The sequence below is a fragment of the Salmo salar genome, chromosome ssa09 (genome assembly GCF_905237065.1).
Source record: "Salmo salar chromosome ssa09, Ssal_v3.1, whole genome shotgun sequence".
NCBI lineage: Eukaryota > Metazoa > Chordata > Actinopteri > Salmoniformes > Salmonidae > Salmo > Salmo salar.
In genome coordinates this window covers 25,675,215-25,702,587 of record NC_059450.1, presented here as the reverse complement: position 1 = coordinate 25,702,587, position 27,373 = coordinate 25,675,215, and the positions used below count along the sequence as shown (strand labels likewise).

Here is a 27,373-nt window from a genome sequence, read left to right as displayed (position 1 = left end):
GCAAGCTCATGTCTATCCGAGCAGAGAGGGCGAGAGATCATAGAAAGTGAATCTCATTCTTGTTATGTGAGATACTGGCGCGCATCTCACACAGCCACAGCCAAGCGTTGGTCTCAAACATAGCTTACAATGTTGCATAAAACATAAACCAGGGTCGGCCCAACCCAAATCAACTGTTAGACTATTAGGCCCGGGCTCAGAATCTACTTTTTCACATAACGCCTTTTGGGGGGGCAGGAGAATTAACCATGAGGCAACTCAAATGAACTTTGATCGCTTTTATTACTTTGCAAAAAGTGACAATTATTTCTCATGCCATGAGAGACACCGGATCCAGCCAAATACATTTCGGACAGGTCCCGGCTCAAATTAAGCACTGGTCAATACGTTAGAGTCGTCTTTGGCAGTGATACAAGCTGTGAGTCTTTCTGGGTAAGTCTAAGAGCTTTGCACACCTGGATTGTACAATCTTTGAACATTCTTTTAAATTCTTCAAGCTCTGACAAGTTGGTTGTTGATCATTGCTAGACAGACATTTTCAAGCCAATTTAAGTTTAAACTGTAACTCACTGTAACTCGGCCACTCAGGAACATTCAATGTCATCTTGGTAAGTGTCTGTTGGAAAGCAGACTGAACCTGATTGTGCTATAGGAGTTTACCTGTGCTTAGCTCTATTCTGTTTCTTTTTATCCCCAAAAAACTCCATAGTCCTTGCCAATGACAAGCATACCCATAACATGTAGCCACCACCATGCTTGAAAATATGAAGAGTGATCCACCCTAAGTTCTCCTATCACAGCCAATAAACTCTAACTGTTTGAAAGTCACCATTGGCCTCGTGGTGAATCCCTGAGCAGTTTCCTTCCTCTCCGGCAACGAAGTTAGGAAGGACGCCTGTATATTTGTAGTGACTGTATTGATACACCATCCAAAGTATAATTAATAATGCTCAAAGGGATATTCAATGTCTGCTTTTTTTTTTTTTTTACCCATCTACCAATAGGTGCTCTTCTTTGCGAGGCATTGGAAAACCTCCCTGGTGTTTGTGGTTGAACCTGTGAAATTCACTACGTAACTGAAGGACCTTACAGATAATTGTATCTGTGGGGTAAAGACATGAGGTAGTCAGTGAAAAAGCATGTTAAACACTTTTATTGTGCTCAAAGTGAGTCCATGCAATTTATTATGCAACTGGTTTAGCACATTTTTACTCCTGACCTTATTTAGGCTTGCCATAACAAAGGGGTTGACTACTTATTGATTCAAGACATTTCAGCTTTTCATTTTCAATTGATTTCAAAACATTTTTTTAAACATAAATCCACTTTGACATTGAGGTATTGTGTGTAGGCCAGTGACACACAATCTCAATGTAATTCATTTTAAATTCAGGCTGTAACAACTAAATGTGGAAAAAGTCAAAGGGTGTGAATACTTTCTGAAGGCACTGTACATGAAGTGTTATGAGCTTCAAAACTTTCACCTTGTTGGAACATATATGCACTCTTCAGAATAAGAGACACTACCATTTGGTCAAATGTAGTCAGCATTCAACTTCTTTGTACAGTGTGTACCTCTGCCCATTATGTGTACTGTATGCATTTTACAGCACTACAAAAGTACGAGACTGTATTAGAGTGGAGGAAGGGCATAGGGAGAGGCATATAAGGATAAGAAGCTTCCTTGGCTCAAGATTCAATGTATATTATTGCGTATCATATCAAAGTAAAGCTTTTACAAGTAAATATGACAATCAATGAGGTTTATAGACATTGTGCCTTGACAAGGAATGTCCACACACATTTCAATGTTTACTCGCCTTTACTTACAAACAAAAAGGTGTACAGCTGTACAAACTGTAAAATACAGGAGAGTGTCCATAGCCAACTAAACATGTGGTAGTGCAGCATTCTACTACCAATTTATCATCAAAAGGGGATAGGTCACGATCAATGCCAAATCCAATACACACATGAATAATACTATACTGCAGGTAAGTACAATACATATTCAGTAGGAATTATTTGTTTTCCACATTATAATAGACACTCACTATGACTGCAATTTTCTTAAAGCTGAGCTCCTCCTAGATTTTGGAATCTGTCCTTGTAATCAGAGTTTACACAGATAAGTGGGTGATTCTCTCACCTTCGATCTCTCTAAAGATGGTAAAAAACTGATCTGGAGAAAAAAAATGAGAACATGAAAAAATACATCACACCCCCCATTGTAATCATCGTCACTCAAAGAGCACTACAGTACCTTACATGTCTCTGGGGCACCTTCTGCTGGCCAATGATCATCTTCTTTTAAAGGGCCGTGTATGGTCTCCTTCATATGTTGACCAATAGAAAGGCAGAAAATAAGAAAGGTCATTATAGTAACAGATAATTTGGTCACTATACTTGGTACTGGTTGATTGTTAGTGAAGACGATGGAGTGGTAGACTTTTCTGGCAAGGTGGGTATACTATTGACAGACATCCGAGGTTCTCTGACTTTGGGGCTGAGGTCTTTTTGCATATGTACTTCTGTGGTGAGGAACAAATAAAAACATTTTGCAGGGGGGGCGGGGACCGAGTACATTTTGACACTCTGGGTCTTGTTTGTTGGAGTGAGGGCTGTGTAACACACTTGAGGTTCAGAAGAGTCATCTTTGGGGTGGAGATTGAAGTAATATTCTGTGGCCGTTTCAGCTTTTGTGGAAGAGGTTCTCTTTTGGATGAGGACCTAGAAATAGGTCTTGCAGGTCTTGTTTTTTTACGGAAGGGGGCACAGCCTTCACCCCCACCACCCTAAGTCTAATGGGGACCTCTGCTATTCCCGCCATGTTCCGTGCCTGGCACCGATATTCTCCTGCATCCTTGTACGAAAGTCCATTTAGGCTGATGATGGACCATTGGATTCCAACACGTGGAGATTCCTGCATAATGGCTGGAACGGAATGGTTTTTATGTGTTTGATACCACGCCATTCAAGCCATTATGAGCTGTCCTCCCCTCATTTGCTCATCGGCTCCACATTGGCCCCAAGGCAGGTGTCCCCAAGGGCAGCCCTCATGTCGCCGAAATTAAGCCCACCCTTTTGGGGATCGGCTGCCTGTTACATTGTATCAGAACACCAAAGTTTTCACCATCAGTAGCTAGGTTTCCATCCAATTGGCGACAGATTTTCATGTGAATATTCTAAAATCCACAAAGAAAATGTGCATTTCTGACTAGTTGTAGTTAAAATCAGTGTGTGATGTAGGGCACACAAAATGTAGTTTTTATATACCTAATAAAAATCTAAAGTTCAATGTGTTGCCATCACATTTTCAACTCTACCACTAAATAGCAAATGTTCCTACTCTGGTCTTGGCATGTGGGCTTAAAACCCGTTTGGGATAGGGGGCAGTATTTTCACGTTCGGATGAAAAGCGTGCCCAGAGTAAACTGCCTGCTACTCGGGCCCAGAGTCAAATATTTGCATATTATTATTAGATTTGGATAGAAACTTCAGAGCGTTTTCTAAAACTGTTTGAATGATGTCTGTGAGTATAACAGAACTCATACGGCAGGCAAAAACCTGAGAGAAATTCAACCAGGAAGTGGGAAATCTGAGGTTTGTAGTTTTTCAAGTGATTGCCTATCCAAACTACAGTGTCTGTGGGGTCATTTTGCACTTCCCAAGGCTTCCACTAGATGTCAGTCTTTAGAACCTTGGTTCATGCTTCTACTGTTACTGGGGAGAAAATAAGAGCTGACTCAACAAGTGGACTGCCTGGGACCAATGAGTTGTTTACTGCGTGGTCACACAGGTGCACCGTTCCTTCTTTTTCCTCTAATAAATACGCCATTGTCTGGTTGGAATATTATCGAATATTTATGATAAAAAGACCCTAAGGATTGATTGTAAACATCGTTTGACATGTTTCTACGAACGGTAATGGAACTATTTGACTTTGTCTCGGGTTTTGCGCTCGCGCATGATCTGAACGCGCAAACAAAAGGAGGCATTTGGACATAAATATGGAGTTTATCGAACAAAACAAACATTTCTTGTGGGAGTCCTGGGAGTGCATTCCGACGAAGATCAGCAAAGGTAAGTGAAGATGTATAATACTATTTCTGAGTTTTGTTGACTCCAGAACTTGGCGGGTAACTGTATAGCTTGCTTTGATGGCTGAGCTCTGTACTCAGAATATTGAGCAATGTGCTTTCGCCGTAAAGCTGTTTTGAAATCTGACACAGCGGTTGCATTAAGGAGAAGTGTATCTATAATCCTTTCAATAACTGTTGTAAATTTTATCAACGTTTATGATGAGTATTTTTGTAAATAGATGTGCTCATTCACCGGAGGTTTTGGAGGCAATACATTTTCTGAACATCACACGCCAATGTAAAATGGGGTTTTTGGATATAAATATGAACTTTATCGAACAAAACATACATGTATTGTGTAACATTGAGTCCTGGGAGTGTCATCTGATGAAGATCGTCAAAGGTTAGTGATTCATTTTAGCTGTATTTTTGGTTTTTGTGATGCCTGTCCTTGCTTGGAAAATGGCTGTGTGGTTTTTCTTGTCAAGGTGATGTCCTAACATAATCTAATGTTATGCTTTTGCCGTAAAGCCTTTTTGAAATCGGACAATGTGGTTGGATTAACGAGATTTTTTTTTAAATGGTGTAAAATAGTTGATTGTTTGAGAAATTTGAATTATGAGATTTTTGTTGTTTTGTATTTCGTGCCCTGCTATTCCATTGGCTGTTGGCGAGGGGGTCCTGCTGGCGGAACGTCTGTCCTCAACAGGTTTTAAGCCAACAGCTCGCAGATACAGTACGGTTAGGCTGGTCTACATGAGATTATTATGGATAATATAATATTTGTCAAACGACAATCAAGCATCGATCATGTCACCAGACCCTGTGAAGTCTATAACTTATTTAATCTGTAGCCTAATAAACTGCATGCTTTCCTAAGTCGTAGTGGGAGGACCACACACCATATCATTGCGTGACTCCAAGTTTACTTTGATATGATGGTTATATTAATATTTGCGCATAAAGGCATTTCCACTGCCAATTTATAAAATTGTACCGGCATTTTCTGTTTCCATCAGCCCAGTCATGACTTTTTTCATGAGTCAGGTTGAAATGGTTAGAAGGAAACCTGGTTCTATACATATTTTTATGTAACTTAAAAGTTGATCTTATGTCACACAGACTTATCTAATCTAAGTCATTTTACAGACTTCATCATTGGCAAGATATATTTATGTTCACCATAAAAATGCACCTTTATAAAAGCAATACATGCATAATCCCATTTGTGGTCACTTTTGATAATGGTGTTTTCCTGCTAATGGAACATTTGCACTTATAGCCTACTGCCACGAGCACATTGCTGCACTTATAATGTGAAGAAATAGCCTAATAGTTTATCAACATTTTAATCTAAACGTTCTCATCTCATCTGTTTTGATGCTAGTGGTTGTATTCATTTGGGATCTATTGCATCCCACAACTGTCCCAGACCATGTTTGGAATATTTATTTCTTGCACAGAATAGGTCAACTTCTGTACTATGGGGGATAGTAGATTGACATAGGCTAGTGCTTTTGCTGTTCGTTAGGCCTACTCATCTTGTTGGCTGACGAAAAGTAAATGCGGACAGTTCTTCCAATATCTTCAATATGCACCTCGGAATGATATAAAGATGCATGCAGTTGCATCCCCGATGTGTCTGTCTTCACTTGTAGCCTGTGTGAAAGACCCGATCACATGACGGAGAGCCATATGTGCTTCGGCGAGCAGCAGGGAATTGTAATTATTATATTACAGCCCAAGGGCACAACGGCCACAAAAGGCATGGATTTTTTTTTTATATGGCATTACGGCCACACAAAGGGGATGCAGCCGGGAAATTCGAGGAATTATTAAGTGCTTGTCAAATTGTGAATGAGAAACTGATGTGTGTACAGAATGAGCAAAAAAACAGCAGAGCTCCTGCCTTTCATTCAACTTTTTTCAAATCATTATTAGAGTTGCATCATGTAGCCTTAGAATGTATTAAAAATCAAAACATATAGCCCAACATTTGTATCACAACTAAAGTTACATAAATAACTCTAAATTAAGAAGTACCGGTTTCTTTGTCAACCGCTCAACACAGAATAGACGCATATCCTTTCTATTTTATTCAGCTATGTTCAATTGTATTCTTCATACCATAAAATAATGGCACAGAATTCTAAGCAAATCTTGTCTGCTAAATGAACTAGTGTAGCCCATAGCCATTTGGCATAGCCAGATCAGGGTTAAGCCTAACATAAGGAGAACTCAGAGTATGCTATTCTGTTCTTCTGAAATATAGACTACATTTTCTTCACGTTTCTTTAGACCTGTCTAAAATAAATTATGGATTTATTGTGATTGTGTAGACTAGATTACATGGATTTATTAGACTTTAAAATGTAGATGTTCCAAAGGTCTGCATCAGTGGCTGGTAGGCCATGCGTGGAAGCCAGGAGATGCTAAATTTGTTTATGTTAATTAACGGTCAATTACCATGAGACCAGCAGTTATTTGCTTGACAATCACCAGCTGACAATATTTAATGACCACCATAGCCCTAGTTGCAGATACTGGTATTATTCATTTAAATAGAGAGGATTCAAAATACAGAAGGGAATATGCCCATTCCTACCTTCAATTTAAGGAAGCTGCTGGGGTGGATGGTGGTGATGGAGTTGTAGATCAGCCACAGGAACTTAGATGGGTAGAAGAAGGCTGCCCAGGGCACTCTAGAGATAGAGGTCTTCTCTAGACGCAACTTGACTGTCTGCTGGAGTGTTGAGGGGGATGGCCGACATGCGGGGTCCGCTGAACAAAAACAGACCTGTCAGCGCAAATAGTGTGATATATGAATAACGTATGTGAATAATACACAGGGAGGAGTAAGACGCTATTAGAGCTAATACGTCCATCAGTCCTATTTGGACACTCAAGGAATTGAAGATTTAACTGTTTGCACAACAAACAAGCATGGCAAATCATATGTCTACCAACTACTTTTTTACAATAGCATTTTACTCAATCTCTGAACAAACATATTTCTATACATTTTGTCCAACTATTCCAGGGGACTTAAATACTGATGCATAGTTTAGCAACATTTGCAGTTGATGTCAAAGTCAACTTGATTCACTGAATTAAAATGCTGTATACAGTATATGTTTAAAGAACACCAGTGATCCAAGATGTTAGGTAAATCAATTCACAATTCATCGATATGAGAGACTAGAAGGAGCACACCCAAGCAAGCAACTGAAATCAAAGGCACTAAATTAAGCAATTTAAATAACTGAACGCTACCCGACACCTGTCACATTGATCCCTCCTTGATAGAGAAGTACACAGAGCAGGCAGAAATGGACAACCAGGAAAGCAACACTAGCACCTGGACCAAGAGAAGTAGATGCATTGTTCACCAAGCAAGGTCAGAGTAAGCAAACCTCGGTTTAGCTCCATATTCCAGCTGACATTCCCAGTCTGCCGCTTCCAAACTCTCCTATGTTCAAGAAAAGTGGAGAGAAATAGAGGCAGATTAGTTGGGATTACGCAGGTTCCTACCAGGTCTTCCTTATCCGGCGCTTCATTATATAGCATACTGCTACTGTAAATCACATCAGAGGTCAGGAACACCCTTACCGTACCTACAGGGTCTAAAACGAACATTATGCCAGTTGGTTGACCTGACATGCTGATCATTGGGAAAAACTTTATTACCAATAGTTTGATTTTATGGTATTTATATACAGTAACGGTTAAAAGTTTGGACACCTACTCATTCCAGGGTTTCTTTATTTTTACTATTTTCTACATTGTAGAATAATAGTGAAGACATCAAAACTATGAAAAAACACATGGAATCATGTAGTAACCAAAAAAAGTGTTTAACAAATAAAAAAAGATTATATTTCAGATTCTTCAAAGTAGCCACCCTTTGCCTTGATGAAAGCCTTGCACCCGCTTTGGCATTCTCTCAACAAGTTTCACATGGAATGCTTTTCCAACAGTCTTGAAGGAGTTCCCACATATGCTGAGCACTTGTTGACTTATTTTCCTTCACTCTGAGGTCCAACTCATCCCAAACCATCTCAATTGGGTTGAGGTCGGGTTATTGTGGAGGCCAGGTCATCTGATGCAGCACTCCATCACTCTCCTTCTTGGACAAATAGCCCTTACGCAGCCTGAAGGTGTGTTGGGTCATTGTCCTGTTGAAAAACAAATGATAATCCCACTAAGCGCAAACCAGATTTGATGGCGTATCGCTCCAGAATGCTGTGGTAGCCATGCTGGTTAAGTGTGCCTTGAATTCTAAATAAATCACTGACAGTGCGTTGCTTGTGAGACTTTCACACCTCCGCCATGATTCACGGTGGGAACCACACATGCGGAGATCATCCATTCACCTACTCTGTGTCTCACAAAGACACGGTGGTAGGAACCAAAAATCTCACATCAGACCAAAGGATAGATTTCCACCGGTATAATGTCCATTGCTCGTGTTACTTGGCCCAAGCAATTCTCTTCTTATTATTGGTGTCCTTTAGTAGTGATTGCTTTGCAGCAATTTTACCATGAAGGCCTGATTCACGCAGTCTCCTCTGAACAGTTGATATTGAGATGTGTCTGTTACTTGAACTGTGAAGCATTTATTTGGGCTGCAATTTCTGAGGTGCAGTTAACTCTAATGAACTTATCCTCTGCAGCAGAGGTAACTCTGGGTATTCCTTTCCTGTGGCGGTCCTCATGAGAGCCAGTTTCATCATAGTGCTTGATGGTTTTTGCGACTGCACTTGAAGAAACTTTCAAAGTTCTTCAAATGTTCTGGATTGACTGACCTTCATGGTTTAAAAAGTAATGATGGACTGGCGTTTCCCTTTGCTTATTTGAGCTGATCTTACCATAATATGGACTTGGTCTTTTACCAAATAGGGCTATCTTCTGTTTACCACCCCTACCTTGTCACAACACAACTGATTGGCTCAAAACGTATTAAGGAAAGAAATTCCACAAATTAACAAGGCACACCTGTTAATTGAAATGCATTCCAGGTGACTACCTCATGAAGCTGGTTGAGAGAATGCCAAGAGTGTGCAAAGCTGCCATCAATGCAAAGGGTGGCTACTTTGAAGAATCTCATATATATATATTGATTTGTTTAACACTTTTGTTACTACATGAGTCCATTGTGTTATTTCCTAGTTTTGATGTCTTCACTTTTATTCTACAATGTAGAAAATAGTCAAAATAAGTAGGTGTGTCAACTTGACTGGTACTGTATGTTTTGTGATATATATTTGATACACAACTGTGTCATGTTTTTTTTCTGTCCTGCAAATGTGTGTTTGTTTTCATAGTCCGGTATTTGTTTGGTTACTAACTTTCATTCAAGCGGCTTTATTCCCACACATTTAACACTTGAAATGTGGACACCCCTTCAAATGAGTGGATTCAGCCATTTCAGCCACACCCGTTGCTGACAGATGTATAAAATCGAGCACACTGTCATGCAATCTCCATAGACAAACATTGGCAGTAGAATGGGCCGTACTGAAAAGCTCAGTGACTTTCAACGTGGCACAGTCATAGGATGCAACCTTTCCAACAAGTAAGTTTGTCTGCCCTGGTCAACTGTAAGTGCTGTTATTGTGAGGTGGAAACGGTCTAGGAGCAACAATAGCTCAGCCGCAAAGTGATAGGCCACACAAGATCACAGAACGGCTGCAACACTCACTACTGAGTCCCAAACTACCTCTAGAAGCAACGTCAGCACAATAACTGTTCGTCAGCAGCTTCATGAAATGGGTTTCCATGGTCGAGCAGCCGCAAACAAGCCTTAGGTCACCATGTGCAATGCCAAGCGTCGGCTGGAGTGGTGTAAAGCTCGCCACCATTGGACTCTGGAGCAGTGGAAACATGTTCTCTGGAGTGAGGAATCACGCTTCACCATCTAGCAATCCGATGGACAAATCTGGATTTGACGGATGCCAGGAGAACGCTACCTGCCCGAATGCATAGTGTCAACTGTAAAATTTGGAGGAAGAATAATGGTCTGGGGCTGTTTATCATGGTTCTGGCTAGGCCACTCAGTTCCAGCAAAGATAAATGTTAATGCTACAGCATACAATGACATTCCAGACGATTCTGTGCTTCCAACTTTGTGGCAACAGTTTGGGGAATGCCCTTTCCGGTTACAGCATGACAATGCCACAGTGCACAAAGTGAGGTTCATACAGAAATGGTTTGTTGAGATCGGTGTGGAAGAACTTGACTGGCCTGCACAGATCCCTGACCTCAACCCCATTGAACACCTTTGTGATGAATTGGAATGCCAACTGTGGACCTAATCGCCCAACATCAGTGCCCAACCTCACTAATGCGCGCGGCTGAATGGAAGCAAGTCCCAGCAGCTATGTTCCAACATCCGATGGAAAGCCTTCCCAGGAGAGTAGAGGCTGTTATAGCAGCAAAAAGGGGACAACTCATTAAGGCCCATGATTTTGGATGTGTCCACATACTTTTGTCCTTGTGTCTACTGCTTGATACTAATTGAAATGTAAATAGTCGAGCTACTGTAAAAATACACAAAATAATATGATTATTGCGGATAGTCAGATTAATATAATAGTTATTATTTGCAAAACATGTAAACGTTTGTAAACTAAGGATTTCTCTAATAACCGGTTTACATGGACATATCTGAAATCAGGCAACAATAACAAAAAAAGTTTGGAGAATTTACACAGCAGGTTAGGATAATTAACGTAGCAGTTTAGGAAACTCAGGTTTAGGTTAAGAAAATAGTTAGGGTTAGCTAAAATGGCCAAAAATATAGAAATCTACTTTTTACGTTAATTTGTCAAACTGAATTCCTTCTAGCAATGACGCTACCGGTGCCAGCACATGCGCAGATCAAATACACCCTGGAACGCATGCAACGTTTAGCTTGCTACATGTCTTAATAATTCGAAAGATAGCTCAGAAAACCAGGTGTTTTAATCGGCGTATGCTTACTTCGATTATGACCTTACGCCGATTAAGATAAACAGTAATATGTTGACACTCGGCCTTCTGCCATAATCAGTTTAATATCGAATTATTGCATGTAAACGTTGCTTGATATGGACATTTCAGCTATTTGACACTGACAGCTGAAGTTCACACGCCCTTTACCGTGACGTTGATTCTCACACGTGACAACAGGGGGGCGGAAGTGTCATTGACAGTTGATCGTTTTGTTCTTATTCCGAAACCTCATCGGATAAACATCATTATAACGGCGTGAATAACATGACCACTATACCACCATTTGTGAATGATCAGCCGGTAATGCATCGGCGGGAGTTTGAGGAGCTAGATAGTCGAAGAAGGTGTCAATCTCATCATCCACCCAACACACCAAGGCAAACATTCCAGGTAGCCAGCTAACGTCGTTAGATAGCCAATGCTATCCAGCAGGTGCAGTTAACTAGCTACTGTTGCTAGCAGTGCAATATTTATCAAGTGAATCTGTAACTAGTTATATAAAAAAAATAAACATCAAACTGGCACGAAGCGAATACATTTCGGGGTTAGCTAATTGGTGACTGACGATTCATATCATGCTTACTAAGTTGCTTGGATAATTAGCTAGCAGGCTAAATCCCTTGACGTCATACTGACGTGTAGCTTTGGGTCAACATCGGGAGTCTGTATAGTTGTGCGTCGTGCTGGTGGGTGGCGACGGAAAATAACCCTACCACAATTTAGCCGGCTAAAACCCAACAATAGTTTTTCCTGTCAATAAGAGGATATGTATAATATAAGAACTCTACTTACCAGACGTAAAGTGAAATGTGTCCATCGCTATCAAATAAGCGTCTGAATCTAACTTGTCGTCACCATATTCCCTCCGAGTTAAACTGGGGGCTGCGATTAGACCACGCACTTCACGCGAAACTTCCTAACACGAAATCTACCACTGTTTACACAGCAGGAATATGGTGTGGTTCGGACAAAAGTTGGATTCAGAAGTTTATATTTCCCGATGTATTCCAAAGCTAGATGACATAAGGCAGCTATTGCCGTTTCAAACCAACTGGGAACTTGGAAATCTCGGATTTCCGACATCAGTGCATTCAAGACAGCTGGGAACTCGGGAAAAAATAAATAGCTCCAACGGGGGAAAATCGTTTTGAAAGGTCATCCAAATCGGAAACTAGGACATCGTTTTAGCTTTGACCTCCTACTTTGACCTGTATTTGGGGAGTTTCTCCCATTCTTCTCTGCAGATCCACTTAAGATCTGTCAGGTTGGTTTTCTGAGCAATTTTCATGTCTCTCCAGAGATGTTTGATTGGGTTCATGTCCGGGCTCTGGCTGTACCACTTAAGGACATTCAAAGACTTGTCCTGAAGCCACTCCTGTGTTGTCTTGGGCTGTGTACTTAGCGTTCCTTCCTGTGGGAAGGTGAACCGTTGCCCCTGTCTAAGGTCCTGAACAGGTTTTCATCAAGGATCTCTCTGTACTGTGCTCCGTTATTCTTTTGCTCGATCCTGACTAGTCTCACAGTCCCTGCCGCTGAAAAATCTCCCCACAGCATGATGCTGCCACCACCACGCTTCACCGTAGGGAGGGGGCCAGGTTTCCTCCAGACGTGACACTTGGCATTCAGGCCAAATAGTTTAATCTTGGTTTCATCAGACCAGAGAATCTTGTTTCTCATGGTGCTAGAGTCCATTAGATGCCTTTTGGCAAACTTCAAGCAGGCAGTCGTGCCTATTACTGAGGAGTGGCTTCCGTCTGGCTACTTTACCATAAAGGCCTGATTGGTGGAGTGCTGCAGAGATGGTTGTCCTTCTGGAAGCTTCTCCCGTTTCCATAGAGGAACTTTGGAGCTCTGTCAGAATGGCACTTGGGTTCTTGGTCACCTCCCTGACCGAGGCCCTTCTCCCCCTATTGCTCAGTTTGGCCGGGTGGGCAGCTCTTGGAAGAGTCTTGGAGGTTCTAAACTTCTTCCATTTTAAGAATGATGGAGGCCACTGTGTTCTTTGGGACCATCAATGCTGCAGACATGTTTTGTTACCCTTACCCAGATCTGTGCCTTCACACAATCATGTCTCGGATCTCTACAGACAATTCCTTCAACCTCATGGCTTGGTTCTTGGTCATGCTCTGTCAACTGTGGGACGTTATATAGACGTGTGCCTTTCCAAATCATGTCCAATCAATTGAATTTACCACAGGTGGACTTCAATCAAGTTGTAGAAACATCTCATGGATGACCAATGGAAATAGGATGCACCAAAGCTCAATTTCGAGTCTCATAGCAAAGGGTCTGAGTACTTATGTAAATAAGGTATTTCTGTTTTTTATTTTGAATACATTTGCAAATATTTCTAAAAACCTGTGTGCAGATTGAGGATTGATTTTATTTTATTTAATACATTTTAGAATAAGTCTCACGTAACAATGTGGAAAAAATCAAGGGGTCTGAATACTTTCTGAATGAACTGTAGCTAGCTACGTTTAGTGCATTTATTAAGCTTTGGCAAAGGTTTCTGTCACCTAGCTACTTGAACAACCAACAGTTACATTTCAAGGCTGGCGGGCAGTCTTATGACTCCAGCATGTATCAGTATAATGCTGATTAGAAGTTGTGTTGTTGGAATGAGAGTCCCATTCATACAGCCTAATGGCATGTCACACAGCCTTATGACACAACCACATGCCTATCCTAGGTATGGTACATTCCATGTAGTGTACCTCTTTTGACCAGATCCCTATGCAACACTGGATAATTGTAGTGCAGCACACTGTATGGGGAATAGGGGTGTCATTTAAAAGCCATACTTGTCTTTTCAGGATGACCCTAGAGTCAGACCACCTGGACTTAGATGGCAAGGCCCTCCTGGTGACCCTGGGACTTGGTGGTCACGCCCCTCTGGCGACCCTGGAACCAGGCCCCGCCCCACCGTTGATCCCAGAGCCAGGTTACGCCCCTCCGGTGACCCAAGGGCCAGACCACGCCCAGCCGGTGACCCCACGGCCAGGTGGCCCCTCATTGACGATCCCACGACAAGACCTCAGGTGGATGACTGCGAGCGGATGGGGACCCTTTTCGGGCAGCTAAACAAGTGCCTGCGCAGCGCGGGCTTCACCCAGATGTACTTTGGGGAGAAGGTTGTGGATCCTGTGATCATCATCTTTTTCTGGTTCCTACTGTGGTTCCTGGGCATCCAAGCTCTTGGGCTGGTGGGGACTCTGTGCATTGTCATCATCTTCATCCAGAAGTAACTCGATCTCCAGCCTGTTTGATTGGCAGTTGGGAGCTCCGGTGTCTACAAATAAAAAGGACTTGAACTCCAAATGAAAGGACTTGAACTCCATCGCTGTCTGTTCTCTTTGCATTAAAAGGGCAAGCAGCAGTTACTTCTTACTTTTTTGGGCTTGTATATTAATTATATGTACCCATTGATTCTTGAAGAATATTATGCCTCATGAGCTTAGTTCAACTGTGGTACCCCATCAGAACCCAAAATATAAGCTTGTTTTACCCTAATGTTTGTAAACAAACACTTTATAGCATTGAAAACCTGGTTACAACTATAATTTGAATATCATGGATGGTCAGTCCTTGCATCTATAGCTCTGTCTTTGAATTTGAGAGTGGTTAAATTTCTCCAGCCCCATCCTGCCACTTTATTCTGAAACAGTGGTGGGGAGCACGCTTTATTGTTTCAGCTGCTGATTGCCACTTTAAAGCTTCCTAGACTCAGTGAGCGTTTCTCAATACTCAGCTTCATAGTGGCCAACCACACTTTATCTGGAGTGAACGTTTAAAGTGCTGGCAGGTGAAATGGAGGCCTTGCTGTTAACTACAGGTCTCCTGGTTTCAAGCTTTTAAAACTCAATCAGACCACTTTGCTCAGTAGCTGTGCCCAATACTCAAAAGCAATGTCTCTATCTCCTTACATGTGTGAGTATTGATTTGAAAGAACTGGATCAGTGAAAGTAATATGTCTAATAGTTTAACTAGTTTTGTGTCGCATAGCTTAACTGGTAAATATCATTTTCAAGTGTTATGAAGTTTTTGATCATGAGGGAAAGCAATCAAGGAAAGGAAGTCTATCAGAACTATTTGGATACAGCCAGTGCTTCGAGTATCCTGAGCAGTTAAATATGCAATCTGTAAGATGACATCTATAGTGTTCATGGAATTATATTATGTGGGGAAAAACAAATATTTCGTAACATCATTAGAACCTGTAGCCTAAATCAAGTAGTGGGTCCGTCATATTCCAATGTGCATTCCATGAGATTTGCACACACAAGTAGCACTGTATTTCTATGATACAATTTGTAGTGGTCAAGGAATGACATTCCATGAGAGCAACATTACTTTGCTTGACATTTTACATTATATGCCATTTTGTTAAACAATAGAATGAAGTAAAATATCCTTCATTTTGGGGGTTATCTAGAGGTGTCTTTCTGCTGCATTAGTTTTAATTACCAATGACCATCAGTCCATATGACAGATTGCTTTTTTAAGGCAAGTTGGGAGCAACATTCTAACACCTGCATGCCTACAAGGACCTGGAATGCATATCACTGACTGGTTTATTAGGTTCTATAGTAACTTGAGTTGTCCCCCTACTTTGAATATGCATTCAAACATATACCTTTGATACCTTTGATATGCATGTAACTTCAAAGTAATGTGTGGTTGCTGCGAAGGAGAAATGTGTGCTCATGACTAGCATGGATGTTTAACTTCTTGCACATTTGTAAATGGGAATGGTAGAGAGAGTTATATTATATCAAGCCTATCCTTTGGATTGAAAATGGTACATAAATTGTCAGGAATTCTACTCTTTTTAAAGTTGCATGCAATATGTTAAAGTTGCATGCAATATGTAACTTGAAAGCAAGTCTAAGAAGCGGTAGATCTGTTCTGTGTGCTATTTCTATGCTTCCCGTTACTTTCGGTTTTGTTCACCAGCTGAAAATACAATCTTTTTTAGATGGACAAATGATTTTCTACACTATATATTGCTTGAAACATTCTTGGGCGAACTATTAGAATTTTTGTAATCAGGAAATGGTGATGTGATTTATGCATATTGCACCTTCAGTGGAGGTGTCAAAATACCCATAAATCCTAGCGGTCAAACAGGGAAATGTTCCAATTGTGTTTCCTCCATTCATTTTTCCCATTGGGGATTTTATGAAACACTTAAAATAAGGGCTGTGTTTTGTGTAGGCTTACCCTGGCGTGACATTTTGGTAACCATGTAAATCTCTCTCGGACAAGGTGACTTTTATCAATATATATTCGTCTCTGTTTCCTCTCATATTTTTTGAAAATGCTAATTAGCATCAAAGGAGACATCATGCAAAACTACAAATCCCTTCAAGCTCCTGAATGTCATCTCTAGTTGACACCTTTGCTAACAGGTATTGTGTCAATTTAAAACAATTTAGTTAACATTAGATAGTTAATCCAGAGATTGTTACCTTTGTCTTGATTTGGAATTCTTGTCCAGATAATCATGGCATTTGTAGTTCTTTATGAAAGCCACATTAGCAGCTAATTAGCGTTTAATTTTGGGGTAAATCCAGGCTAATAGATTGATAAAAGTCGCCTTATCCTAGAGAGATTTACACAGTTATCAAAACGTCACACCATGGTAAGTCTACACAAAACATTATTAGAAGTGTTTCTAAAATCCCCTATGGGAAAAATAAATGGTGGAAAAACAATTGAAACCATTTCCCTGTTTGACCGCTAGGTTTTATGGGTATTATGCGTACTGTGGTACTCTATTGAGAGTGGTATGTCATTCTGAAAATTAATCCAAATGTAATCAGAAGGTAGTGCTGTAAGGCTAACAAGCACATTTCCTTGTGGATCTTAGTTGTCAATTAATGTAGGAAAGGCTATATCAAATTGCAATGTTGAGATTGACTAGGGCTAAATATATCACTGCTTTTGTGAGATACTGCTACTATCATACTGTTTGAAGATTATGATGATTGTGGCTTTCTGTCATGGGAGTCCAAATATTCAATATAACAGATATCAGAATGTATGATAGACCACCTACTTATGCTACTGTAAGCCAGAGGACTGCAAAGCATGCCCAGTGTTCACTGCATGAGAATAATTGTTTAACTTGTGGAGTACTACATACACGTCACATACACTCCTAGGAAAATATTCAGCAGCACTGTTGGTTGAGTGCAAGAGCCAGGGATGTAGCCTAGTCCACACTGATAAATTAACATTGTCCATAAGTGCTGATCCAAAGTCGTTTTTGCTACGTAAGGGTTAAGGTTAGGATGGGGAAACCTGATCCTAGATCTGTACATGGGGCCAATCTCTACCTGTCAAAGAGTGGCCATCGGCAGCACAAACATATCTCAGGTTTGGATTAATCGACTTCAGAATAAAACTGTCATTTTATAAGCTTGTGTGGCCAACTAAAATGCCCATAGTCTTTGTGGAATGCTTTTTGGTGTTTGACATGTTCCATATTGATATGCAAGGTTTTTAAAAAGTGGAATGTCTATTAATATCTACAAAGTAGGCTTTTAAGAGTGATCGAGCACAAAGCAAAACAGATGTGGATCTGCAGAGTGAATTTGTTGGATTGAATTGACATATCATATTCATATAACATAGATCCTGCATTCCTTTAACAATGAGAATATACAGTAATTTGTGTGTTATAAGAATGTTGAAATTTGGGTAAATGACTTGATAATTTAAAAGCTGGACGATGTGTGAGAAATTTGTAACAAATGTTAATATGGTTTTCTCATTCTTTTTGGCACTAATACAGTAGCAAAGCACTCAATTAGTGTACAATGAGTATAAGATGTTGTATGTCAAGTTAAGATTCAAGCCAAGCGGCCGGTAGCCTAGTGGTTAAGAACGTTGGACCAGTAACCGAAAGATTGCTGGTTCAAATCCCCGAGCCGACTAGGTGAAAAATCTGTCTGTGCCCTTGAGCAAGACACTGAACCCTAATTGTTCCTGTAAGTTGCTCTGGATAAAAGTGTCTACTAAATCAGGGGCACTTTTTCACTCAGGCCCCCCTTCCAGCATTGGCAAAAAACCTGGCAAAATAACGTCAGCTGATATGGATCAGTTGATCTGGACATATATGACAGGTTGTAAATGGCTCTCAAAAGGTCTGCAATGACTAACATGACAAGAGGAACTGATGATGCACTACCCAATTTCGATTTTGCACCTTATGCAAAATGCTTGAAAAGTGTAATAGTAGGCTATTACACTTTTCAAGAGCAAATTGAAAGCCAGACTGAGTTCCGCCTGCCGACCCCTCGCCCCACAGTTTGGTACCCACTGTGCTACATGACTAAGAATGTAAAATGTAAGTCTTCCACAGAGGAATCTTTCAGGGCAGAAAGGGATGGCATAGCATGGATCACTGATTGTGCCGTACTGATACCAATGATTTAATATAATCGTGCTTCATTTAGTAGTTTTCATTTCTAGTTATATTTCATTTCTAGTTACATTTCTAGTTATATTGATTTATTTTTACATTAAGATTTCTGAGTGATATTCAGATCTTACAATGTTATGCATACTTGCAAAATGATTGAACTTCAATAAAAAAAATGTAGATCAAAGTTATGTTTTTAAAAAGCATTCCTTTGTGTCATTTTCTCAACACATGAACTGCACGGCAAGCGGTACCGATGCACCAAGTCTGGACAGCTTATACCCCCAAGCCATAAGACTGCTAATGTAAGGACTGACGCTGGAATAGAGAAGCAGGTACGGGTAGTAGAACATTTAATGGGAACAGACATGAAACAGGACAGGAACAGCGTCAGAACCGGGTAATACACAGGCGTAAGACAATGCAGAAGCGGGGAACGGCTCTGGGAAACAGACAGATATAGGGGAGGTAATAAAACAAGTGATTGAGTCCAGGTGAGTCCAATGAATCGAGGGGAGGCAGGTGTGCGTAATGATGGTGGCAGGAGTGCGTAATGCAGGGCAGCCTGGCGCCTCCGAGCGCCAGGGAGAGAGAGTGGGAGCAGGCTGACAGCTAAATAGTTAGTTAGACTTAGAGAAGGAGAGGACCAAAAAAGTGGTTGGGCTCCATAAGTACCTCAAAAGGAACACTTACCTGAAATGGAGGGACAACCCCTTTAGCTAAATAAGATTCTGGACTCCAAAAAGTGACAAAAAAACAGGCATTTATAAAATTGTACCGAAACTGCCTGTTTCCATCACAGCTTTCTTTTTATATACGGTATGACTTTACTCACATAAAAACTGTGGATGGAAACGGGGTTAGTGTGTGCAATTTCATCTTGGCTGTGTTACTCTGCAGCATGCTTGTGATCACATGCGGTCTGTGTAATCACTGTGATCTCTGTGTGTTTGATCCAAGATGCTTCTGTAACTTTTCATCTGTGTGAGTTTGATTCAGGTAATTTGTGTCACTTTAGTGTCTGAGTTTGATTTATCACTCTGTGGTTTTTATTCAGGTCTGATAGCAGAAATGTGTTAAACATATGTTTAATGCTGGAATCAATCGTACCCCGTTTCAAGTCACATAGAGAATTAGAAATAGCACTACAGAATATCATCAAATGTAGGAACAAGCTGATACCTGACTTAATATTATTAATAACTAGACTACACTGTCTGATTCAGTAACAAAGAAAGAAATAATTGGGTCACTGTCTGTCACTCCTTGACAAACACAATCACTTAAATGACAATAGAATAACCTGGAGAAGAATTGGTGAGAAGCAGTGTTGTTGAAACATGTTTCTGTGTGAAAATGTATGTTTGAGCACAGACATTACACTGATAAAGGGTATTAAAAAAGGCCTGGATACCAAACAAAATAAAAACTTTACGATTATCATTGTTGTTACAACGGTTACTATCATTAAGCCTACATTATGCTGCATACCATTGAGTATTCACCCCTACTAATAACTATTGTTATATAGTGAATGATTGGTTTATCAAACCATATTTTACAGTTTTGCTGTTTATTCAGCTGAACAGCAAAAAAATATGTGCAGTTGGATGGTTGACCCTCTTACTGCGGTGACACACTCAGGACTTACTGGATACTGCAAAACACGGAGAGCAAAAATAAAACAAGCATTTCCGTCCATTGTTGAGGGAGGCGTGCCACAGGGAGAAGGAAAGCGGATCATGGCTGAAGGGAACACTTTTGCCAACGACATACTTACGATTAGCCTACCAGGCTGCCACCCTGGAATTTGGACTAAGGCACGTTCACCGCTGTCGTCCTCCCAAGGTACTCCAACCTTTGCAAATAATAGCAATCTTTTGGGCACAGGGAAACACTGTCATTTTATAGGGAAAACCCCACCCTCAGATAACGAGACATACCTGGGCACAATCACAGTTAGGTGACGCATGTCACACTGTAGAAATGTATTCTCAAACCACTCGTGGGCCATATGTTGACACCCCTGTATGACAGTATGACCCCCAAAAAATACTTAATTAGAAGAAAATCTAATTACGTTGGTATCCAGGCACTCCGCGTTGCGTCGTGCTTAAGAACATCCCTAAGCCATGGTTTATTGGCCATATACTACACCCCCTCAGGTCTTATTGCTTAATTATACACGTGATTTCAGGACTCGTTACAGACAACATACAAAATGATAAAATATTGCTATATTCTGTAAATAATTATTTGTCAGCTGTCTGTGCTGATGAACTGTGTCACAGCACTTTCTGATATGGCTTTGTGTCACAGCACTTTTCTGATTAGACCCCGTTTGCTTTTCTCCTTTAACTCATGGTTAGTGGATAGATGATTAGGTCAAATATCCATTTTAGCAGCAGTACTTGACCCCTTTTACAATAAATGTAATACCTAAGTAATTACATAGGCAGGTATTGTGTATTTACAGTGCAGCTACATATTGTCACATAACTACTTTTTTATTTTACAGGCAAGTCAGTTAAGAACAAATTCTTATTTTCAATGACGGCCTAGTGGGTTAACTGCCTTGTTCAGGGGCAGAACGACAGATTTTTACCTTGTCAGCTCGGGGATTTGATCTTGCAACCTTTCGGTTACTGGCCCAACACTCTAACCACTAGGCTACACTGCTGCCCCACTTTCAGGTCTTATACCAGTTTGCATCATACAAAAAAACAAACAAGCGTGCGCATATAAACTGAATTAATTTGAGCTTGTTTAAAAGTTTCTTGCAAATGGAAATGTCAATGTTTTGGATTGTTATTTTACTGGTTATGCAAGCCATTTCTAATGCTTCTCAGGTCACTGTTGTGAGGTTATGCCCTACTGTTCTGATAAAGGAGTAATCGGAGAAGTGCAACATTTGTAAGTTGGATCGGCAACTGTCTGCATTATGTGCGGTTACGCCCTCTAAAATAAAGAGAACTTTGAATCCCAGATAACATAGGTTCTCAGTATGGTCTAGTAGATAATTGTAGCTCTTATTGTAAAGATAAAGGGCAATAAAGTTATATTGACTTAAGGCCATATAAAGAGCAGGGAAAGACTAATAGTTAGAATTAGATTATACATTATAAAATGTTTGAGCCCAAAAGAAACAGTAAGCAAACACAAAAGTATCCACAATCAGAAACTTTTATTTATCAGTCCTTCAGAGTTCTTTTTACATCTTGTGTTAAATGGAGTTGTCCTTCATGGTGTCCTCCACAAGGACCTGGTGGTAGGTGAGCAGGGGCTGCAGGTCGGCCACCAAGGACTCCACCATGCGAAGCTGAAACAGAACATTAGACTGGGTTTGTAGCTCAAGGCTAAAATGGAGGACCTTTATTATAAAAAAAAAAAAAAAAAAAATTGTTAAAGTGAATGAAGCATGACAGTTAAGACTCACTTGAACTAACCTGCATTTCATTTTCATCTCTCTCTGCCTCCGCCCCCAGATCTTCAAGAGGCCAGCGAACAGAGCCTGCATGCTCTCTGTCTCCCTCTTCATGTCAGTCTTCAGCCTACTCATCTCGTCCCTCTGGCCCCACAGCGTCCTCTGCCACCTCCACAGCACCGTCTCCAGGTAGGAGTGCTCATCCTGGGCTCTCATCTCTACTTCTAGTTCTGGGTTCCCTTGGGCCTAGTCGAGCTGTTGTGGATCTGGGTGCATTTCCTGACTCTGGTTTAAGGCGTTTGGAGGCTTCCCCACATTCTCATCATCTTCTTCCACCTTCCCAGCTCATCCACCCCAGCCTATCTTGAGGCGCAGTATGGCGCTGACCTTCTGCACCTTCTCCCTCATGCGCTCCTCCATGCCGCCCATTTCCTGGTTGGTCTCCATCTCCCGGTGGACGGTTTCCTCGCTCTCCTGGGCATCTTGCTGCTGCTTCTGTTTCAACTCCTCTGCCTTCTGCCTCTTCAGAGGCATCGGCAACCATCTAAAAGAGAGAGGGTTACGGTCAATGAATAATAAACAGATACATCAGTATTACCTCATCTTGTTTGCCCTTATCTTGACAAAGGAAAAATGCTCACCAACAGGGATGTAAACAAATTTGTTCACATTTGAGAGATATAAGCTTTTTGTGTGTATGGAACGTTTTGGGGATCTTTTATTTCAGTTAATGAAACATGGGACCAACACTTTACATGTTGCATTTATGTTTGTGTTCAGTATACATTCACTTAAGGGTCTGAGTGTGTGTGTGTCCCAATAGCCTTACATGGTTTCCTTCCCTTGTATCCTTAACTTTGTAATAAACTATTAGGTAATGTGAGAGCAATAAGCCCTGGTTAACATAGGTATCCATCCACTGTATTGTTTTCACCCATTCAGAACGGTTATATCAGTAACCTAAAAGAAAGGAGTTGAGGAGAGGCACTCAGGCACCAGCACCACTGTAGAGAATTGGAACATGGTGAGCATGTGTCTGCTTGGTTGCTGCATTTTGATTGGTCCCGCTGTGGCTGATAAGACCTCTACTTTGCCCTAACATTTTTACCTCTGAATGAGAGGGAAAATGGCAACTGCAGGAAAGGTTAGTGTGTATATTATACTCTCATGTAAATTGCCTTCAGAAAGTATTCACAACCCTAGACCTTTTCAAAATGTTGTGGTGTTACAAAGTGGGATTAAAATGGATTTAATTGTAATTTTTCTGTCAACAATCTACACAAAATAATGTCAAAGTGGAAGAAAAAAAATATGAAAAATGAAACACTAATATATCTTGATTAGGCCATGAATCGCCTTTGGCAGTGATTACAGCTGTGTGTGTTTCTGGGTAAATCTCTAAGAGCATTCCATACCTGAATTGTGCAACATTTGCCAATATTATTTTCTGTCTAATTGGTTGTTGATCATAGCTATACAACCATTTTCAGGTCTTCAAAATGATTTTCAAGCAGATTTAAGTCAAACTGTAACTTGGTCCCTCAGGAACAGTCACTGTCTTCTTGGTAAGCAACTCCAGTATAGATTTGGCCTTGTGTTTTAGGTTATTGTCCTGCTGAAAGGTGAATTCATCTCCCAGTGTCTGGTGTAAAGCAGACAACCAGGTTTTCCTCTAAGATTTTGCCTGTGCTTAGCTCCATTCCGTTAAAATTTTCATCCTGAACCTCCCCCAGTCCCAAGTATACCCATAACATGATGCAGCCACCGCTATGCTTGAAAATGTGAAGGTACTCACTAATGTGTTGTATTGGATTTGCCTCAAACACAACACTTTGTATTGAGGACAAACAGTTAATTGCTTTGCCACATTTTTAGCAAAATTTCTTTATTGCCTTGTTGCAAACAGGATGCATGTTTTGGAATATTTTTATTCTGTACAGGCATCCTTCTTTTCACTCTGTCGATTAGGATAGGATTGTGGAGTAACTACAATGTATTGATCCATCCTCAATATTCTCCTATGACAGCCATTACATTCTGTAACTGTTTTAAAGTTACCATTGGCCTCATGGTGAAATCTCTGAGCGGTTTCCTTCCTCTCCGGCAACTGAGTTAGGAAGTATGCCTGTATCTTTGTAGTGACTGGGTGTATTGATACACCATCCAAAGTATACTTAATCCCATGCTCAAAGGGATATTCAATGTCTTCTTATTTATTATTTTACCCATCTACTAATAGGTGCCCATCTTTGCGAGGCATTGGAAAACCTCCTTGGTCTTTGTGGTTGAATCTGTGTTAACTGCTCAACCTAGGGACATTACAGATAATTGTACTGTATGTGTGGGGCACAGAGATGAGGTAGTCATTCAAAAATAATGTTAAACACTTATTGCGCACAGAGTGAGTCCATGCACATTATTATGTGACTTGTTAAGGAAATTGGGGTTAAATACTTGACTCAAAACATTTTAGCTTACATTTTTTTATTAACTTGAAAAACATGATTCTATTTTGACATTATGTGGTATTGTGTGCAGGCCAGCGACAAAAGAAAATCTATATTTATTCAATTTTAATTCAGGCTGTAACACAACAAAATGTGGAAAAGTCAAGGGGTGTGAATACTTTCTGAAGGCATTTTAATTGTTCCATATTTTTCTAAATGTGATATGTCAACAAAACTATCTGCGTAGTCCAGTGGAGGCTGCTTAGGGGAGAACGGCTCATAATAATGGCTGGAATGGAGTGAATGGAATGGTATCAAATGCATGGTTTTCATGTTTCATACCATTTCATTCCAGCCATTATTATGAGCTGTCCTCCCCACAGCAGCAGTCCACTGTCACATGGCCAGACAAGATGCATCTCCTTACTCATTTCAATCTACACATTTGATAGAAAGAAACACACATTTGACAAATCAAACCTTTTTAACTTAGTTTAAACTTGGCCACCAATTTCATGCCAAGGAATCATGTTTGGCTTAGCACTCAAAGCGCATACAGAATATCCAATATATAAACAGTCGTTTTTCCTTTGCCACGGATAGTGTAGTCAGACACAAGCAGGGAGACAGATCTTTAGGCTCTCCAGCTCAGCCAGTGTTTATAAGAGGGTGTGCTATTTTGTGTGCTGTATTCTCACTCAGCAGCCGTGTCTCCCCCCAAAAAACTGTACTATGAGGTCATGTGTGATATTCCAATGTATCAAAGGTCATGTAGAATATTGCTAAACTTTACAGAGTATGATTATTGTTTTTCAAATGAAAAGAAAGGCATAAATCCAGGGCTTGAGCAATCTGTAGTTTTGGGAGAGGAGACAGTCCACTGTTGCAATTATTTCCCCACAATCCGTGGCAAAGGAAAAACTGTTGTTTATAAATTGGATATACTGTATGTGTCCGGGGGTAAATCCATCTTTGAGTGCTAAGCCAAACATGATTCCTTGGCATTAAATTAGTGGCCAAGTTTAAACAAAGTAAACAAGGTGTGATTTGTCAAATGTGTGTTTCTATCAAATGTGTAGATTGAAATGAGTAAGGAGATGCATCTTGTCTGGCCATGACAGTGAACTGATGTGATCCGATGCCGGGCCGCAGTTGCATGCTAGGCTGGAAAGCCCCTCTCCATGGAGGAAGTGCGCATCAAGATAAAGGTCACAAGGTCATGTACTATAGCATGGAACCACTGGTGTACCTTAGACCTGGGTCACAATAGCACACAGTATTATTAACGGCTTTCTTTCACTTACGTTCGATTCGATTGATTTAGCTTGCCATGTTGCAGTGCTCCTTACAGTAAGAGATTACTGTGAAGATGGGACAAGTTCTGAGAGGGGGGAAAGTTGAGTGGGTGACCAGAAATCATAGGGCAAGAGTCCAGGTACCCTTAAATTACTAACATCATTGACATTTATAGGAGGTGGTTTCATGATTGCCCTTGAAAACACTGCAGTTATTGTAATTACCTAAGTGGACAATGGTAAAGTTGAATCATCTCCTAAATTGGCTGAATTAAAATACACTGAATGTGTTGCCCCTGGGATCTGCCATACAGATTCCTGAACCCTGAGTGGCTCGAACCCAGAGGGGGTTTCCCCTGTCATGTTGGGCCATGAAGGTGCTGGGACGATGGAGAGCGTTGAAGAGGGCGTCACAAAATTCAAACCAGGTAGTCATACCAGAGAGGAAGAGGCGAAGCGAGAGATTTCACTCTCACCAAAATAAGCCCAATAAGTTTCTATGGGTTTATTTTGGATCTAAGCTTGTCGCCAGCCTTCCCGCCTTTGGGACGACGACTCCCATTGTTAGGGCGGAGATGTGAGCATCTCGTCATTATATACAGATCTCTGATCATACTGAGTGAGTCAGTATGAGTGAGTCAGAAAAACTGAGTGAGTCAGAAAAACTTAACAGAAGGACATTGTTACCTCCTATTGCTCACGTTCCAAGAGCTTTCAATCATTTTATTTAAATATCTTGATATAATAGCTTTCACAAGTTATTTATTGTGTGTGTTTTTAGGGGATACTGTGATCCTCCTTTACCTCCCTCAGTGTGGAGAGTGCAAGTTTGTAAAAATCACAAAACTAACCTGGTCAAAAGATCAGGTGAGTGTTCTGGGCACAGCCAACAAAATCAGAGACAACCTCTAGCCACTACATCTGGTTGTCACTAGTTGCCACAGCCACCAAGTCAAAATAGCTACATCATAATAATTCATGAAAACAAAGATGTGCTTTTGGTCTTAATTTAAGGTTAGCAGTATGGTTAAGGTTAGGGTTACAGTTAGGTTTAAAATCAGATTTTAAGACAAATTGTAGAAATAGGCTGGGTTCATTCAGTCAATTCTCCCGTAAGGGGATAAATCTGGCTCACTTCATGGGCTGCAGCACTTTCTCTGAGTACATGGTGGTGGCAGACATCTCTCTGGCCAAGGTGGACGAGAAGGCAGGGCTGTGGGATTTCCACAGGCTACGGGGCAGCAATTAACATAGGTAAGGTCAGTCACTGGATTTCCTGATGGTAGTGTCTCTAAAAGTTTTGAAAACAGCATGCCATTTTGTAAAAGCAGAATATTTCCTTACAAACACAACTGATTCAACTGATTGTGTATAGCAGGAAAAAACTCTCACCTAGTCTCTTTTGGTGATTTCCATTCCCAACGATGTCCTTACAGGTGGAGACGGGCTCAACCTGTGCAGTGTTTGGCCTTGGCACGTTGGGCCTGGCTGCCATCAAGGGATGCAAAGCAGCTGAGGCGACCAGGATCATGGGATTGACCTCACAGTTTTAAAGTGGCCAAGGAGTTTGGATTATTCCTTCATATGTGTGTGCGCAACATGGGGATCATGGTGAGGAAGTGGATTCTACCTTTACAGACCACCCTTGAGTGTTTGGGTAATTAATTACCATCTTACTGACAATGTGTAGAAAGAGTGGACAG

The 27,373-nt window shown here is 40.8% G+C and overlaps 1 protein-coding gene and 1 long non-coding RNA gene across 3 annotated transcripts; one reads left to right on the top strand and one right to left on the bottom strand.

The window, feature by feature from the left end:
- Positions 1 to 1,400: 1,400 nt before the first annotated feature.
- LOC123744609 (uncharacterized) lies at positions 1,401 to 12,651 on the bottom strand. The gene is made up of 4 exons (XR_006770978.1): positions 11,868 to 12,651; positions 7,496 to 7,551; positions 6,688 to 6,879; positions 1,401 to 2,332 (listed from the first exon to the last, which is right to left on the bottom strand). It is a non-coding gene; the product is annotated as an uncharacterized lncRNA (long non-coding RNA).
- On the top strand, positions 10,976 to 22,573 carry LOC106610938 (uncharacterized protein FAM241A). Of its 2 annotated transcripts, XM_014210625.2 has the most exons (3): positions 10,976 to 11,465; positions 21,990 to 22,117; positions 22,273 to 22,573. In XM_014210625.2, the coding sequence occupies exons 1-3, from the start codon at positions 11,340 to 11,342 to the stop codon at positions 22,502 to 22,504; spliced, it is 486 nt and encodes a 161-aa protein (XP_014066100.1). In that variant the 5' UTR covers positions 10,976 to 11,339; the 3' UTR covers positions 22,505 to 22,573. The 2 variants fall into 2 exon arrangements, with proteins under 2 accessions (XP_014066100.1, XP_014066099.1); XM_014210624.2 differs by lacking the exons at positions 21,990 to 22,117; positions 22,273 to 22,573 and adding an exon at positions 13,892 to 18,691 and having other exon boundaries at positions 11,073 to 11,465.
- The last annotated feature ends 4,800 nt before the right edge of the window (positions 22,574 to 27,373 follow it).